Source organism: Eumetopias jubatus, unplaced genomic scaffold, assembly GCF_037043125.1.
Source record: "Eumetopias jubatus isolate StellerSeaLion01/CBP00866 unplaced genomic scaffold, mEumJub1_p1.0 scaffold_8, whole genome shotgun sequence".
Taxonomy (NCBI): Eukaryota; Metazoa; Chordata; class Mammalia; order Carnivora; family Otariidae; genus Eumetopias; species Eumetopias jubatus.
In genome coordinates, this window is record NW_028274814.1 from 78,956,993 (window position 1) to 78,972,370 (window position 15,378).

Consider the following 15,378-nt stretch of genomic DNA (forward strand, 5'->3'; position numbering starts at 1 on the left):
TTCAAGGGTGAACAATAGTTTGTGCCTTCAAGGAGCTCGAGTGTCATACATAGAAGCAGACAGGAGGAGAGGTTAAAATGCAGCTGGGGTGGTACAGGGCAGGGGGGCTCCAAGGAGGGGGTGGCCAGGGCACCTGGGGGAGGGACTGAGAAAGGCTTCATGGGAGAGGTGACCCCTAAAGCTGCTGCTCTTGGGGATCCTTCCAGCTACAACATAGGCTTTCCTTCTAGGGACACAGGTTTTGGGTCGACATAAGGAAGACTCTTCTAACAGAAGTAGAAGAGAGACACCTCCTGCTCGGCGGCAACAGGAGCAAGCATCCAAAGAGCCTCTGCAAAGGGTATATATCGACAGGAGGACCAGTGTTTCTTTTTTTTCTTTTTTCTTTTTTATTCATCTGAGAGAGAGAGAGAGAGAGGGAGGGAGGGAGGGAGGGAGCATGAGCGGGGGGGAGGGGCAGAGGGAGATTGAGAAGCCGACTCCCCGCTGAGCAGGGAGCCTGACTCCAGGCTCCATCCCAGGACCCTGGGATCACAGACATGAACCGAAGGTAGCCGCTTAACCATCTGAACCACCCAGGCGCCCCCAGTGTTTCTTTTTCCCCATCAAGATAAGTGTGGAGATTTAATTCACACTTAGCTGTGCTGGGAGAAACAGTTCTGGTGTGAACCTTTCACATCAAATCTGAGTTAAACCTCACACGCGGACTCCCCGGCCATCTGAGGCGACAAGCAAAAGGCAGGCGAAGGAAAGGGTTCAGGTGTCATAATTTTATTTTTATCTCCTGTCAGTCATGGACCGGGAAGGCGAGGCCAGGGAAGGGAACAGGCGCGGACCCTGGGCAGCTTGGAGGAGCTGAGGCCAGAAGGGCTGTGTGTGGCGGTAGGTCTCTGCCCTCAGTCACTTGGGAGAAAGCTCCGGGGCCCGGGCTGCACAGGGTGGATTCCAGCAGACAGAGATGTGACAACGGCTGGACTAAGGGGAACTATCGGAGGCTGATGAGGAGGGAGGTCTGGGGAGGTCTGAGAAGGGTCACGAATGAAAGCCAGATCCCGCCTGGAACCTCAGGCCATACAGCCCTCCTGCTTCCCGCCTGCAGAACCAGGCCCTGCTTTTCCTCCGGCAGCCACCACGGGGCAGCAAAGTGCTAGCGTGAAATCAGCCCGCAGGGAGCTCTGCTCCCTCCTGGCCTTGTCCCAGGAGGGTCGGGGAGGGAGAGGCAGGGCCTTTTTGAAATCAGGGTATCTGTTGGTTCCTGACTCCACTGGGAGGAAGAATCAAGATTCCTGGGGCTTCCTCAGGTGACACAGGAGCCACAGACGCGCCTGGGAATTGGGGCAGGAGTCTGGGGAATTCCATGTGCCTCCGGGGACCCCAGCCACAATCCCAGCAGAGGATCTCTTGATCTGTCTTCCTCTTGGCAAGAAACCTCTGGCCTCCCATCCCAGATGGTCAGATTCCTGGCTGCCTCGAGCTCTATAAAATCCCACCTACCCCTTCCTGGGCCCGGCCCCACCCCTGCCAAACATGTGAGGGGCCAGCAGGTTCTCCTCCTCCTCTGCAGATTGTGGCACCTGCTCAGCTTCAGGTTCTCAGTTTCTCCTAATCCTGCATTCCTGTTCCTCCGCCCTTCCTCCTTCGCACGTCCCAGCCAGGGGTTCCTAGGGCTCCTCCTGGCCTCGGCGCAGGCGGAAGGCACAGCCCCCAGCCCTGGCTCTGCTGCCAGCTCGGCGTGTCCCAGATCCCTCACAGGACCCGGAGCAGGAGGCTCTGCAGCATATTCTTGCTGCTTTGAGGATGCCCAAGTGGCCCCGCCAGGTTTGTTGCTGAGGGCTTACCTCTTCCCCCCAAGCTTTCGGAGCTCAGCCTTGGATTTGAGCTTCTCAATCCTATTTCTGCATAAACTGTCCTAGGAAGAAGACCTGGACAGAGGATTCTGGGAAGCATGGCCAAGGCCCGGGCTGAGCAAGCCCTTTGGAACTGGGGCCAGAGATTAGGAGAGGAAGTGAAGGGGCCTTGGAGGGAAGGTGGCAACCAGACCAGGAAGTCAGTGGAAACAAGTGTTCTGGCGCCTCTCCCTGCACTGTGCAGACCGAGGTCTTCCATCTTGCTTAATACCATGACCCTGCGGCAGTGAGGCTGGGAATCAGACACCAGAATCCTGCTCCCCAGCTTGTGTCTAAAAGGTGGAAATGACAGAATACAAAATTTGGTGGTGGTAGTTGGGGGCAGGGGGGAGGCCAGGGGTGGCACAGAGGACAACAAATCTCCAGAGACATCAGGAGATGTCTGGCCTGACCACCTGGTCTCATTCTAGCCCCAACCTAGTAGGTTAGCTGTATGCCCTTGGTCTTGTTACCGATCCTCTCCATCACCTCAGCCTTTCCCTCCGCGATTGGCATGTGCAGACTACTCCCTTTATAGGATTGCTTTAATGGATTAATTGAGACCAGCACACAGTAGGCATCCAGCCATGCTCCCAGTTGCCTTTGTCTCATACACAAACACCACCGTCTGTTTTTGCTTCCCTCTTTCCTCAAATGCCCAAGGTGGAACAAAATTTCAAAGGCTTCTGAAATATTTCTTGAAAGCTGAAAACAGGAAGGGTGGTCTGAAGGAAGAGTCAAAACAGATTGATAACATACCTAAGTCACTCTCTCCAAGGGCAAAAGAGCCCCCAGCATAGGGGAAAGAGGTGAGCCCGGAAGGGAGAGGCCAAGGGAAGGTCAGGTATCTGAACCTCCCTGACCCCACCCAGTAACTTTCCACTGGCCCAGAGCTGGCTGCGAGGTGCCGGCTGTACACTTCCCCCAGGTGTGGCCCCCTCGTCCCCTCCCCAGCAGGGCCTACAGGGGCTGGGTGGCTGACGCACACCCTACCCAAGTCTCAGCTCTCAGCTGCCTAGAGGCTGATAAGGAGACAAGACCTCATCACATGGGACCAGCTGGAGGGACGGGCTCTGCTGAACAGCTACCAAACTGGAGAGATAAGGAGATAAGGAATGGAGGGGGCTTAGGATTCCAGGCTGAGTGGCCACAGAAGCCAGGGGGAGGGACATGGGCACTGCCAACTGAGGCCTCAGGAGGCCTGGCTTGGGGATCAGCCAGCACATGGCAGCAGGGGATGGGGGAGAGTTTAGGAAAGAAGTGCAGAAAGGCCTCAGGGTAGGGCAGGATTCCCTCCCAGTGGGGCTGTTTCAGCAACTAGCATAACCATCCCTCTCTCAGAGCATCCAATCCTCTAGGGCCCAAGCACTCCACTCAACCCTAGGCCTAGGGTGGGGGACAACCCAGGGGGTCCAGAGAAGAGGGTGAGAGAAGGTCAGTCCAGCCAACCTCAAACGCCCCCCAGGGAGATGCAGGTCGGGGTGAATTGGTGCTACTACAGAGCCCACGCCTCCCAGAGGGCTGCCTGTTCGCACTTCCCTTACAACCCCTGGACAGGTCCCCACTTTAGAAGCAGAGCCCCCTGTCCGCACCTCCTACCCCAGCAGTGCTCTGTCATGACCCAGGGGGGTAAACCAAGGCAAGTGCAGATGGCTTCCTGTCCCTCTCCCACGGGCCCCAGGGCTCAAGTGCCTAGAACAAGCTGCTGGTCTCAAAGCTGTGAGGATGGGCAGCCTGGGACAACCATTTGGTCCACCCACATCCCCCCCACCTGCAAAGCAGCCTCACCTCCTCGCCCCGCTTCCTCCCACCCCCTTATAAGTGTCAATGCCTGATCTGGAAGGAAAGAACAGAGGGGTGGATTGGACAGAGGACAGTGTACCCCAAGTTCACACAGCTGTGGCAGCCTTAGGAGGAACCTCAGTGCAGTGCAGGCTTTAGCTAGGCTTCCTGGGTTCTCTTTCCCACATCTGAAATCCTGCTGGTCCTCAAAGCCAGGGGAGCCTCTGGCCTTGACTGTCCACTTTGGGAGATTAAGTGGGGAGAAGGGGCAGCACAGAGGGGGAGGGTGTGACCTCGGTTCCACAGGGCCCCTAATGCTTGGGTACAAGCTGCAGAGAGTGAGGATGAGCATCGGGCTGAGGGGAGGCCAAAGGATGGGCTGGCAGCTAGTTTTATATCTGGGCTTGCAGGAGTACAGGGAGGGTCAGAGGACCAGCAAGGGGACATTCTTGGAAGGAAGGAAGGAAGGAAGGAAGGAAGGAAGGAAAGGAGGGAGGGAGGGAGGGCTCCTCATTCCCGGTTGGTGCCAAAAAGCTGCAGGAAGAAGGTGAAGATGTAGATGATGTCTAGGTAAATGTTGAGGGCTCCAAAAATATACTCCTCGGGGCTCAGTGAGTGGCGTCGGTTACCCATCAGCAACTGCGTGTCAAATGCCAGGAACTGAGAGAAGGGGGAAGAGAGAGAAGTCAGAAGGTCCAGCACTGTGACACCGACTAAGGGGCCTCAGTGTCCCCATCCAGCCTCCCCCCCACCCCGATTTTGTTACCATCATCTGCTGCTTGGCTGCTCAGTGACCCTCCTGGAATGGCCCAGAATCTGGAACTTTCTCAACACCTTCTGTCCCTAATTAACACCTATTTCCCCAAGCATCTACTATGTGCCAAGCACAGGGAAATAGTCAAGAAAGACAGACAAGATCAGGCCTTAGAGTCTAGAGTGGAAGTAATCGTTAATATGAGGGAAACCAAAGAGAAATGGGAAGTGTCCCAGGAGGGTGGCTAATAATAAGGATCTTGACCTATGTGAGTGTGGCAGGGAGCTAGGGAAGGCTTCCTGGAGGAAGGGACCTTCAAGCTGAGGCCTAGTCTTCTCGCCATTGCCTCAGGGCCCTGCTCTTAGAAGATGAACAAATGCTTCATTTAACAGTGAGCAGAGAACAGGCACTTATTCTGTGTTCTGTGGACATTAGCCCACTTAGTCCTAATAACATCCCTTGAGTAGGGATTATTCCTAGAGGAAACCATGGCCCAGAGATGTTAAGCTCTTGTGGGAGGTCACAGAGCTGGGAAGTGGCAAAGCTAGGATTTGAACCTGAGCAGTCTGGCTCCACAGGCCCCACCCTTAGCCATTCTGTTCTGCGGTTTGTGAGCAGCACCAGTGGTTAATGTGTCTCCTGCCAGGAAACACTCTCTTCCCGGGGCACCTTCTTGGCCTAACAGACTATGAACAGTGATTCCCTTAGAGACAGCTCCTCTCTGCCCCCCTACTGCCCCCCACAAGGCCTTCCTACTGTCTACACCAAATTAGCTATTCCCTGGGGTCCAAGCACAGGAAGCAGAACCCCCTAGAAATAGCATATGACGCTTCACAGGCACAGTGTAGTTTTCTGGGAGAAAAGAAGCCCAAAAGTTCCACCAGTGTCTCAAAGGTTATGAACCACTGGCCCACATGGGTTTGGAATTCTTTAAATCCATTCACATTCTTGTTAACTGGGCTGTGCCCAGCTCTTCTGTCACTTGTGTGTGGAAGACCTATGTACCTTGAGTCCTCTGGAACATTCATTGCACAATAAATATGTATGAGGCAAGAGTTGGTGCGAGCAACTTCCTGACAGAGACACCACCATGCCGTGCCTTCCTTCCAGGACTCACCACTTTGTGGGGTGATTACAATAAAACTCAGTAAATGCCATAATTAGGGCTGATTGAGCAGGAGGAAGGTGGCCCAGGAGAGATGACATTTTACCTGGGGCTTGAAGGACGACTTGGAGTTTGCTAGACTGAGAAGGCCTGGGGAGGTGCAGGCCATGGTGGGGAAAGTGAGGAATTCAGCATGGCAGGAGCAGGGGGCAACGGGGCAGAGGGAGAGGGACTAGAGCCCAGGGGCCGGAGGCTCCGATAGGGAGCATCTCCAGCATGTGGGACATCAAGGCATGACACCCTGGAAGGTGGGGGGTGGGGTGGGGGTGATTATGAGCATGGGCTTGAAAGTCAGCCCGAACTGAATCCAGCCTCAACTCCACTCCCCACTAGCTCTGGGACCCTGGGCAAGGCAGTCTCCCCGAGCCGGAATCCACATCTAGAAAAGGGAGATGAGTGTGCTTGCCTCCTGAGGTTGTGAGAATGAGGATGCGCACAGAGTGCCTGGCCTGGTGCCTGACACGCGGCAAGAACTTAAGGAATGCTGGCTGTTAATGTGGGCTTGTAGTTATTATCTGCAGAAGGAAAGGTGCCCCCTTGAGAACATGTCATAGGCTGCTGCCAAGACCCACGGGTCTCTGGCGGCCCATCAAGAAGGAGGAAATGTTTCTAGGGGACGCTGTGTAGCCTTAACAGAAGGAACGGGGAGAGCCACAGTGGGGGCTGAGGGGGGCCTTGTGCGGTGCAGGTCAGGCTCCCTGAGCTCAGCAGCACTGAGGGGAGGGTGCATGAGGACACAGGACCGGAGTCAGAACACTTGCATTTGAGCACTGTTTCCATCCCTCCATAGCCATCACCCGCCTGACTTTAGTGTCCTCATCTACAAAATGGGACAGTAATAATGACCACACCATAGCATGGTGTTGAGGGTAAACGTATGACAGTGTATGTGGCATCAAGCATTATTATTCTCTCTCTTCATTCTGCTCTGCTCCTTCTGATTTGGATTTGGATTCCCACGGAAGTTTTCCCCTCTCCAGAGAGAACGAGCAAGGAGAGGGACCTCCATGCTGCCAGCAGAAGTTAATAAATTGCTGACCTGGCTTATCAATCAGTGGCTTGCTTCGTTGATTTCTCAAGAGCCCGGTCACCCCTGGGTGAGCTAATGAAATTGAATCTCTCAACCTAGAAGGCTTGGACCTGACCAGGTTCTGGGGGTGGCTCCTCCAAGGAGCACCCGCCCGGGAGGCCTCCCAGAGCAGCCAGCAGGCTTTGCTCTTGCAGAAAAGAGGAATGAAATGGTCTCTGCCCCTGCCCTTGGCCTGTGGCCATGGATGCTTATCGACGTGGTGCGACCTGGGATAGCCTGGCCCAGATTTCAGTTGCCCTGCCTGGTACCACCCAGCACTGCAGCCTCACACCTGCGAGTCAGCTGACGGCTTTCCACTCATTTAGTCCCAACAATATCGATCGAGCACCTACTATGTTCCAGGGAGCTTGCCTTCAGACGGCCGTCGGTCTAATGAAAGCAAATTATCAGGGATTCCCTTATGAGCATGCACTTATTGCAGGGGAAAGGAACCTGATAACCTTGGGTGATGGTGAGCATTGTTAACTAACGTCTCGGCTGAGAGCAGCTATGTTGGTCATAAGTTAACATCTTGGCAGCTAAGATCTTAGTTGAGAGCTAATACCTGCGTTGACCGCTGATGCCTGAAAGGTCACAGGTGCTTCAGCTGGCAGCCAGCTGAGCACGAGATGAGATGCTGCAGGAGGAGCACGCGGGAGGAGGGGCACGGCTCAGGGCCAAGAGGCAGAGGGGGAGTAGGAGGCTACTAACTTACCTCTGAGGCACCCTTTCACACACTAATCCTTGATCTCAGCTCCCTTCATAGGAGGTGGTATTATTATCACTGTTTTACATACGAGGAAAGGCGTCTTGAGCAAGTGAGTGGCTTGCTGACGGTCACTTCCCTGGAGCTGGATCCAGACCATCTGTCTCCCATTTTGATAGAGAAGCAGGTCGTGGTGGCTGGTGGGGGGGCGGGGGGAGGTCGTTCACAGAGGACAGAGGAGCCAAAGGCCAACTTGCCTCATCCACCCTGTTGGCCAGGCTGGGCCCGGTCAGGGCCCCCTGGCCACACTCCTGGCCTGAGGCTGCTGTGTCCTCGGCTTATGTCTGCTGTCCTCCCAGAGGTGAGGCTGAGAGACACTGGGAAGCCATGCCAGGCAGAGGCCCGCTCAGAGCCAGCAACAAACAGGCACTGAATACAAAAAGCTGGGGTTACCATGTGTTGAATCAGCATAAAAAAATAACATGGGGACCGTGTCCAACCTACAGAAATGCCAGAGTGAGTGTGCCAAGCAGCATACGCCCAAGGCCACGTGCAGCAGTGCTGGTTCTAACAGTGAAGGGTTTGGAAACTCCAGACGTGCAACCAGGGGTGGGTTAAATAAACCGTGGGCAGCACTATTGAGGTAGAAACATCTCTGAAATAAGCTATCATGAGAAAAGAACAGGCTGCAGAAAAATCTACATCATAAAATCCCCTTTCTGTAACAACAACAACAAAATACCTGCACAAGACTATGTCATAGACGCCTATATAGCAGTTACCTATAAAATGAATATAGAAAGGTCTGGAAGGAGAGACAATTGACCACAGCACTTACCACTGAGGAAGGTAGCGAAGGACATGCAAGTGACATTTGCTTTATCTATATTAACTGAAATAAATGAATGAATGTATTCATATATTAGTTAATTGGAAATTTTGAAAAGAAGGATCAAAGTAACACACAAAAAAAGAGCTGGTGAACCTTTTCATTGAATCCTCACACAAGCTTCTAGGACAGGCGTTCCGTTATCATGTCCATCATGAAGCTGAGGAGTCTGGGGCACAAAGAGTGTAAATGACTTGCTCACTTCACATAGCCAAGAGGACGGACCCGAAATCCCGTTCTCCTTCCACCATGTGACACTGCTTTGGGGCGTGTGTGTGTGTGTGTGTGTGTGTGTGTGTGTGTGTGTGTGTAAGGCTGGAAGAGGGGGGAAGAGAAGCACAAACAGAGCGCAAGGCCAAGAGTGCTGTAGGCTTCCTGGGGGGCTGTAGGGAGCGCTGGGCCCACCTGGCCTGGGCCTGGGGGATTCTATAGAAAGAGGCTGCCAGCCTTAAGCCCTTGTGCCCTTGGCCGGGTTGCGGGACAGGATGAGGGAGTAGGGGAGTGGAGGAGAGGCTGTGAGTGGAGACCTGGGGTCCACTGTTGCCTGGTGCCAACAGAAGATACTCGGAGTGTCAAAAGTTTAAATGGCAAAACAGCATCTGCCTGCAGCCCTGGGTCCTGGGGAGCACCTCCAGGTGGCCACTGAAGAAACAGGGTCTGGCAGGCACGTGAGCCAGAAAGCCTGCCCCAGGATAAAGGGGAGCAGTACATGAAAGTGTGTGAAAGGGCCCCTGTGTGGTCCTCTGAGGAAGGGCATGAGGGTAATACAGTGCTTAAAAACACGGACTGGGGAGTCATGCAGACCTGGGTTCAAATCTTCCAACTGACTACTAACAGGTGATATTATTTTTTTTTAAAGATTTATTTATTTATTTGAGAGAGAGAGAGAATGAGAGAGATAGAGAGCACGAGAGGGAAGAGGGTCAGAGGGAGAAGCAGACTCCCTGCCGAGCAGGGAGCCCGATGCAGGACTCGATCCCGGGACTCCAGGATCATGACCTGAGCCGAAGGCAGTCGCTTAACAACTGAGCCACCCAGGCGCCCGACAGGTGATATTATTGATTAATGATGTGCCAGGCACTTTCTGACTGCTTTGCATATAGTAATTCACTAGCAAGTCACAACAACCTACGAGGCAGGTACTATTATTATCTGCATTTTAGAGATAAGGAAACGGAAGCACAGGGAGGTGATATGATTTTATCAGCCCACACAGCTAGAATGTGGCAGAGAATGGATTTGAACCCCAGGAACTCTGCTCCAAAATTCGGTGCTCTGAGTTACAAGGTTAACATTTACAATAAGGGTGAAAGCTCTCATGGTAGTTGAGAAAGCACCAAGTTCCAGGTGCTAGGCTGTCTTCATTTTTCCTTTCGTATGTTGTCTTGTTTAGTTATTACCACGGCTTTGTGGAAGAGTTCATAGTAGCCCATTTTGAAGATGAAGCAACTGAGGCACAGAGAAGTCAAGTAACTTGCCCAAGGTCACAGTGGTAAGAGGATGAGCTAGACCTTGAAAATTGTTGGGGTAGCGCGCATGTGGACACCTAGAGAGCCCCCCGGCCCTTCTGATAGCACCTCTTCCTGGCTCTGCTCTGGGTACGTGGGCAGCGACTTGTGCCTCCCCTGCCCCAGCGTGCCAGTTAGATACTCCTCGGCCCTGCAGGAACTCTGAACCACCCCTCCCCTTCAGTCCCCCATCCCTGGGGGGCTGGGAGACGGGTTTCTTGCACCTTCTCCAGGTCAAGATGTCGGTTTGAAGGGCTTGGTTTGAGCAGGGCGTTTGTCGCTGAGCATTAGTGCCTCAGGAAGTGAAACTGAGGAGAGTCCTGGGAGGGGGACGCCAAGTGCACTTTCCCCCTGAAGGAGCAATCACCCGGCAATCCACCCTCCCACCTGTAGCCCTCAGAGGAAAGCACTCCATTTCTGGAGGGTTCAGATGAGGCCTCAGGGGAGGTGTTATAGGGCTGTTTTAGTGGCTGGAGGGTGGGTGGCAGAACAGAGAAGGTTCTCACAAGATCTTTCAGACTCATGTAAAAAACTGAGGCAAAAGAGCCTCTAAGCTCTGAATGAAATAAAGATAAGACTAAAATAAAATCATACCCTTCCTTGGGTTTGTGTAGCCCTTTTTGCTTTTCAAAGTGTTTCTCTAATTGTGAAGAAGATAAGGCACATATCATGGCCCTGACTAGAAAAGCAGGGAGAGGGGTGGGGTGGGGGCAAACAGCAGTCTCTTTCCAGAAGCCTCCAGATGCTGTGGGGCTGGCCCAGGCCAGTCATGGGGACACAGGGGACACAGATTCTCTGTTGGGACTGGCTGGAAGTAACTGCTAAAAGCCTGGTCTCAGAGGTTGAGAAAGCCTCTCTGGGTCCTTCTGCTGTGGAGGGAGTCAGTCGGGAGGCCTCTGTTTTCCCTGTGAAATGGACAGGGAGGCAGAGTTGAAAGAATACTGGGCTGAGAGTCAGGAAAATGGGGCTTTCATCCAGCTTTGGCAGCTAACACTGTGTGCCTGTCTATGCGTGTGTGTGTGTACATACATGGTGTGTGGTACATGTGTGGTGTGTGTGGTGTGTGTGGTACACGGGGGGTTGTGTGCTGTGTGTGGTACGTGGGGGGATTGTATGCTGTGTGTGTGGTGTTTGTGTGGTACATGTGTGGTGTGTGTGGTACGTGAGGGGGTTGTGTGATGTGTGGGAGTGTATGTGGGGTGGGGGGCATCTCTCGAGGCCTCAGCACAAATAGGTCCATGCCAGCTCTGAGGGCTCAGTCTCTGCCCTCCTTTCTTCCAGGGGCTGAGGACAGATGGCTGTGTGCATCTTCCCCATGGTCAGGGGCCAACAGCCAGTATTGGAGGCCCAGCACGTCTACAAACAAAGCATCTTCCTACCTAAGCCTCACTCACCCAAACACCATCGGGCCCTGAAATGTCCAGTTCTGACCAGCACATGTTCTTTCTACCACATATTCTTTCTGTCAGCCTGTCCCTGACCCTGGGGTTCGGCAGTGGCCTCTTAACTGGTCTCTCTGCCTCTGGCCTATCCACACAGCTTCTTGATAATCTTCCTTAAAACACAGAGACTGTGATGTTTTCTGAGGTCCCCAGACTGGCCAGGCTGGGCAGGGGAGAGTGTGTTCCTACTGGGCTTGTCACCTAATTTCTAAAGTCCTATGCCTAGTTTCTTCCCTAAGTTTCCTGGCTTGGCTTCCTGATTTAGGTGGCTGGGAGAAGTTAGCTTCCCGAAAGAAGGCCCAGCTCTGAGGTAGAGCCATGGAAGCACAGAGGCTCAGCCACAGTGGGAAACCTGCTGGCCTGACCTGCTCTCTCTCTCCCTGCCCTAGCCCTCCTGCTTTGTCCCAGCCCCTCCACCTTGCCCCATCATCCCACCCAGCCAAGCCCTCATGCTCCCCTGCCTGATCTTCCACGAGCTTCTACATGAAAGCACCCAAGAAGAGGGAATGACAGGGGTGAGGAGGATGAGGCCGCCCTGAGGTACCTGTGGGCTGACTCACCCGCTTCTATTGGCATTTGTGTCTGGTGCCCAGTGGGGGGTATGAGATAGGGGTGAAGCAGAAAACCCAAAGCCTCTTGAGAATGCACCAAGGCTAGACAGGTGAGGCCTAGGAGGGGCCTGTTCCTCAAGGCTGGACCTCGGCTCTAAGAAGCCCGGGCTCCCCCACGCCCCAGCTCAGCTTCATCCAACTTGGCGGCTCTGCGCTGCCAGATGACAGAGACTGTCAGGGAGGGGCTGAGGTCTCTAAGAGAGGAGACCATTTGATTCTAGCAGCCCTTCCAAGGCCCTGGCTGGGAGGATTGGGTAGGGGAGGGGGCTCCTCCCTGGGGTCTGGGACCCCCTCTGACGCCTCTCGTCTCTCTCACACATCCTCCTTGCAGCAGCTGGGCCGGGATGCTCTGAGCGCTGTCTTGTCATTCTAGTTGCAATGCTGGGAGGGCCCCTCATGGTGCTGAGACTTCTCCACAGGCTGGGGTGGGAGATGCCAGGGTGGGCAGATGAAGAGACGAGGGGACCACAGCTTCCACAGGACAGAACTGACACCGGAAGCAGGGTCATATTGAGGTCAGGGACATTCTGAGTTGGGGTTAATGGAAAGGCCCCAAGACAGTTCTTGTGGGGCTGGGCCTCTGATGGCCTCTGTCCACCTGAAACTCAGAGGAGGGAGGAGAATGAATCGAGGGCCCCTCCTCAGCTCTATCCTACCCCAGGGGGCCCAGAGGACCTGTGGCACGTCTCCCCTCCTGGTGACCCAGGTGAACAAGGGGCAAGGGACAGAGCCGGGGGATTCACACTACACCATGCACTCCTGACCATTGTTTACATAATCGGCAGGAGGAGCAGGGCCTTTCAGTGTGTTGCTCTCCTAATGAGACATTAACTGGTAATTAGGCGCTGAGGCTTCTCCTCCCTGTGACTCACTGTACAACTGAGACTGACCAGCACCTTAGCCAGCCCTGACCCCTCGGCCGGCCGGCCTCTCAGGCCTCCACTCATTCCACAAACATCAAGGGGGTGCCTACTGGGTGCCAGGCACTATTCGAGGCACTGGGCATGTGGCGAAGAATGAGCCAGACAAAAATCCTTGCCCTCAAGGAACTTAAATTCTGCTGCAGGGAGACAAGCAATCAACAAAGAAATCAGGAAAATATAAGAGTGTGTCAGAGGATGAGAAGTGCTATGGTGAGAAATAAAGCAGGGAGTTTGTGTGCGCGCGTGTGCGCGTGTGGGCGTGTGTGCATGCACAGTCACACAGGATTATAAACAAAGTGAAGACCTGAAGGCGGGGACACAGAGAGCTGGGAGTGGATCCGAGGGGACAGACGGAGGCAGCTGCAGGTGCAGAGGCGCTGGGCTGGGCGTGAGCCTGTCATGGCCAGGGGCAGCAAGAAGGCAGCAGAGTGAGGGAGGGGGCATGGGAGGAGGTGAGGTCAGCAGGGGCCTGGGGAGCGATCTCTGACGGCCAAGGGGAGGAATGATCTGACCTCATTCACCCTTAACAGGATCACTCTAGCTGCTTGCATTGAGCATTGACTGTGGGGGCCCCACCAGTGGGAGCAATTCAGGACATGGACAAGGGAGTAGCCACGTAGGTGGAGACAAGTGGTCAGATTCTGGCTAGAAGGTGGAGCCAACAGAATTTGCTGCGGGGCCAGATGTGGGGTGTGAAGACAGCAGAGGAGTGGAGGATGTCAGCAGGGCGTTTGGCCTGAGTGACTGGAAGGAGGAGTTGCCATTGACAGAGATGGGGAAGTTGTGGGAGAAGCAGGGGTTCAGGGAGAAAGCAGGCGCTTGGTATTGTACATAATAGGTTTGGGGTGCCTCACAGATTTCCAAATGGGGATACTGAGTAGGCAACTGGAAATTCTAGTCTGGAATTCTGGGCTGGAGATGAGTTTGAGGGCCATCAGCATTAAAGATGGTATTCAAAGTCTTGAGACAGTCTGAGATCCCGTGGGGAGTTGAGGGTAGAGAGAGAAGAGCTGATGGCCCGATGGCGCTCAGTGTGAGCAGGGAGGCTGGAGGAAAACAGGACAGCTGGTGGCCAAGATGCCCAGGGAAGAAGATGCTTCTGGGTGGAGGAATGAGCAGCGGTATCAAACAAGCTGAGTCTGGCAAGGTGAGGGCTGGGAGATGACCTCTGGATTTAGCAACATGGAACCTGTTGCTGACCCTGGTGAGAGCATTAAGAGGATTCAGAGAATTGGAGAAGGATTGGGAGGAGAGCGGGTAGGAGACAAACTGGAAATACAGGTACCCCCTCTTGCCGAAAATTCAAGTTACACCATTTCATTTTTACCAAAGACGTGCAGTAGTACCTGATTTCACTAACCAAAAGAAATCCAAAGAGAATTTTCACTTTTATAAAAAAAAAAAAAAAGTATCGACCATAGCAACCGGGATTTGCTTTGCAGGGAGTTGTTATAGAGGCGACATGCACCCTGAGCAATGAGCGGCGCCCCCAAGCTCCTTGCCTCGGAACCACACCCAGCATCTCGGCATCAAGCTGCCGCAGCTTGGAGACATGTCTGTGAGCTCCTGTGTTTTATCTCTATTTATTTTGTGCCAAAGGTCAGCAAGATGTGTCCTAAGGTAGCAGAAAAACCTAAGGGGTTATTTTTGGGGTCTGGGACACTCAAAATCTCTTCCGTATAAATTAATGGTCATTGCTTGTTCAGTTTACACCGTTCTAGTTTACGAAAGCTTTCATAGGAACGCTCTGCTTCCAAGGGGGAGCCTCTAGTCAGTGTAGATTCCCTTATTAGAGCTTCTTGCTCTAAATGGGGGTGTTAGAAGGGGATGTGGGTCAAGAGTGGGCTGTGTGTGTGTGTGTGCGTGTGTGTGTGTTTCCAGACGGGAGAAATTATAGCCTGTTTCCACGCTGATGGGAATAATCCAGGAGAGAAGGCAATGCTGGTGGGGGTGGGGAGCAGGGAGGTTGTTGGAGAGAGCTCCCCAGCTTCCCCCCAACTCCGAACTCATAAGAGTTGTCTTCTTTGAGGGGGACCACAGGGGTGCTGGAAATGACACCAGGCTGGGCACAGGACACCTGGGTCCTGTCCTAAATCTGCCCCTTACTGGCAACGGGACTCTGTACCAGCCCGAAATACCCAGGGCTTCAGATGTGGAAAGCAGGTCTTATAACATCAGCCGCTGCCTCCCTCCCTGGGTTGTGGTGGAGAGCCCATGAAGTAACAGGCGTGAAAGTGTTTTGTAAAATGTAAAGGGTGGAACAGATGATTGGGATTATTTTTATTATTCTAATAACACAGGGGATTACTAAACAAATTTTAGAGATTACTGTTCATCCAGCCCCACTTGTATGTACAGCCTTCCCGCTAAGCTGACATACTCACTGTGACCTGATCCACATGAAGCCAAGTAACCTCCCAACCCCCCACTGATGCTCCTCTGCCTCTCACTCTGCCCTGCATATTCACCCCTCTTCTTCCATTCGTCCCTGGCAAAAGCTGCCCTCCGAAGCCTCCCAGGCTCGCTCCACCCTGCCCCCCCCCCCCGGGTGACCCTGCCTCTTTCTTTCCTCCTGGCCCTATTCCCTATCCATCCTCTTCACCGAAATTTGTTTTAAGTAGGTACTGCCTGGAGGAGAGAGCT

At 53.7% G+C, this 15,378-nt stretch overlaps 1 protein-coding gene across 1 annotated transcript in view; it reads right to left on the bottom strand.

The window, feature by feature from the left end:
- Window positions 1-648: 648 nt before the first annotated feature.
- FAIM2 (Fas apoptotic inhibitory molecule 2) overlaps window positions 649-15,378 on the bottom strand; it is a 33,030-nt gene continuing 18,300 nt past the window's right edge. Inside the window, exon 12 of the mRNA XM_028125731.2 lies at window positions 649-4,328. Coding sequence (XP_027981532.1) covers window positions 4,179-4,328 — 150 coding nt within the window. The 3' untranslated portion in view covers window positions 649-4,178. The remainder of the gene's footprint in view (window positions 4,329-15,378) is intronic.